This window comes from Medicago sativa, chromosome 3, assembly GCF_051527215.1.
Source record: "Medicago sativa cultivar Bolivia chromosome 3, Bolivia_mono, whole genome shotgun sequence".
NCBI classification, from domain to species: Eukaryota; Viridiplantae; Streptophyta; class Magnoliopsida; order Fabales; family Fabaceae; genus Medicago; species Medicago sativa.
This window is the reverse complement of record NC_140751.1, coordinates 60686637-60689150: the sequence shown is the minus strand read 5'-3', so window position 1 is coordinate 60689150 and position 2514 is coordinate 60686637. Positions and strand designations below refer to the sequence as shown.

General features: G+C 34.8%; 1 protein-coding gene across 1 annotated transcript; it reads right to left on the bottom strand.

The window, feature by feature from the left end:
- Positions 1 to 301: 301 nt before the first annotated feature.
- Positions 302 to 2188, bottom strand: LOC146938817 (uncharacterized). The gene is made up of 4 exons (XM_085752719.1): positions 2081 to 2188; positions 1851 to 1931; positions 1145 to 1487; positions 302 to 942 (listed from the first exon to the last, which is right to left on the bottom strand). The coding sequence occupies exons 2-4, from the start codon at positions 1878 to 1880 to the stop codon at positions 503 to 505; spliced, it is 813 nt and encodes a 270-aa protein (XP_085608845.1). The 5' UTR covers positions 1881 to 1931; positions 2081 to 2188; the 3' UTR covers positions 302 to 502.
- Positions 2189 to 2514: the final 326 nt, after the last annotated feature.

Sequence of the window (2514 nt, the reverse complement as noted above, 5' to 3'; positions counted from 1 at the left end):
CAATCTACAATTGCCTTGCAATTGAATCAAATGGGCACATTGAATAGAACAAGTAACAATTTTTTTATTTGTATAGATCCCACGTAACTCTAAATGACACCATTTTAATTTAATTGAGTGAAATCTTTAACAAATTAAACTCTTGAAGAGACATAGCTTAACTAAATATGATTTCTGGAAATAATATAATAAATTTTTGGACAAGTAAAATCTAAATTACTTTCATTATTTACACACGATGAGAATGAAGTTCATTGTGCTCAGAAGAGTTATTAAGTAATGGTAATATACTCACAACACATAACGATGGAATTTAATTTTATTATTCCGTTCTTGTACTTATATATCACAAAATCATCATCAAATAGTCAGGATGACTGAGTGGTCTAAGGCGCCAGACTCATTTAAGCCTTTCTATTATTATACGCGGATTCACGTCCATACACATGAATATCATACAATGAACATAAAATAGCATGAAACATAATCTTTGGTCCACTATTCAATCAGTAGTGGCACGAGTAGAAGCACCAACATGACCGGATGCATAAATGGCGGCTTGGAAAGCAGAACCTCGGTTAAAACAGTCTAGAGCTATGCTGAAAATCAGACCAAGTCCATATCGTCGAAAGCCTGCGTCTGAAGGTGGACTATCACCTTCAGTTCCCTTCTCGAACCAATGACGAATAAACGTCTTCCTCAATTCTGGTGAGAATACGAGGGGAGGAGTTAACCTCTCCCTCATTTTTGGTGTGATTACAAAGGGAACGTTGGCTGCCTCGACTCCATCCCCACTCACAGGATCACCAACTCCATCCCCACCTCCATTATTGAGGTCCCCCTCTACTACCCCTAACACAAGATTGCGAACTCCTTCTACAACTCCACCAACTCCATTCCTGGAAACTCCATCTCCATCAAACATATCAAGAGCTTTTGGATCTGCAAATCAAAATAGAAAGAATTTAGATCAGAAAACCAAGAAAATAAAAGAAAATAGAAGCCAAAAATACTAGTAATTTTTATATTTAAATCTGCAGATGAACAAATAAATTAATAGGTAGAGCAAAAAAAAAAAAAATATTTATTACTGCAAATCAAGCAAATAAAATAACAGAGAGGAAGAGGATTAAAAAAATCATACCACCAAAACCACTTCGGCCTAGGAGGTAGTTTTCTCGGGCAATTGCAAAAACTGCATCAAATCCATCACCCATGAGCCCAAGGTCGTGGAAGACACTTGGATCAGGTCCAGGAGCACAATCCAATCCAAGTGCATACCACATGTTCTTAAATTGATCATTCGCCATCACAAACCCATGTAGATTTGCTCCACCACCATTAACCATGGCAGCATCTGGCATATATACACGCTGTGGAGGCAAAACAGCTAAAATTGCTTGAGCAATAGCAGGAGCTCTTTGAATGATAGCATTTGCAATAATTTGTTCCAGATCTTGGCCTTGACCACCGCCATGAAAAAGTTCCTAAAAAGACAAAGGGATATATTGACTCCAAAAAATTAATTACGGGTTAACAGTGTTTTACACCTATAATATATGTCATTTTCGATTTTTCCTTGTAAAAATTTTCGTTTAGATCACGTAAGATTTTTGGTTTTGTCCCTTCATGGAGTTTGACTGTATAAAATCGTTACAATGGAAGAAAGTACCATAAATTTTGTAATTTGGTTTAGGAACCAAAACAATCTTTACGGAATAAAAATGAAATTTTTTAGAGGAAAAGGAAAACCAGAAATAACCTATATCAGAGAAATCAAACACTATTAACCCATTAAATTAATAACATCAAAACTTACCAATTCTTTCAGAAAATAAAATGACACATACCTTCGGAGAGTTCGTTGAAATGTCCCGCATAATGGAATGCCTAAGAGAGGAAGACGGACTAAAAAAATCTAATTTTTAAATCTGCAACAAAGAAAATAATAAAAACGAAGATCGAAAACAATCCTTCAAAATATAAAAAAACGAAAACAAAATAAAAAAATAAACTAATCTTTAGATCTGCAAATACAGAAAATAATAGAATAGAAGAGAGAGAAGAAAAAAAAACCTACCCGAACACAAATCCGTCTGAGGAGGAAAATAAACAGATCCAAGAGTGAGAGGTAGAGCAAGAAAATTAAAGAGAAATAAGAAGGTGTGTCTGAGAGAGGGGGAGAGGTGGCTGGTGGGTGATTAGAATGAGGTATTTATAGGTGAAAAAAACACTAGGGTTAGGTGATGATTTTTTTTGAAAGGGTTAGGTGATGATTTGTTTTGGGCTTTTTATTACCGGCCCTTATATCATAACAGACACTAAACAAATAAACCAAGAGAAACTCTTTTCCTAACCCCTCCATATTTTCAAGTTTTTGCTTCATTTTGCATTATTTTCAATTTCAATGCCACAAGCAACTCAAAAATTACTTATTGAAAGACCAAAACGAATCTTTGCCCATCGATAAAATGTAATTTTTGAAATATTTTAAGAAACAAATTTACCCAAGAA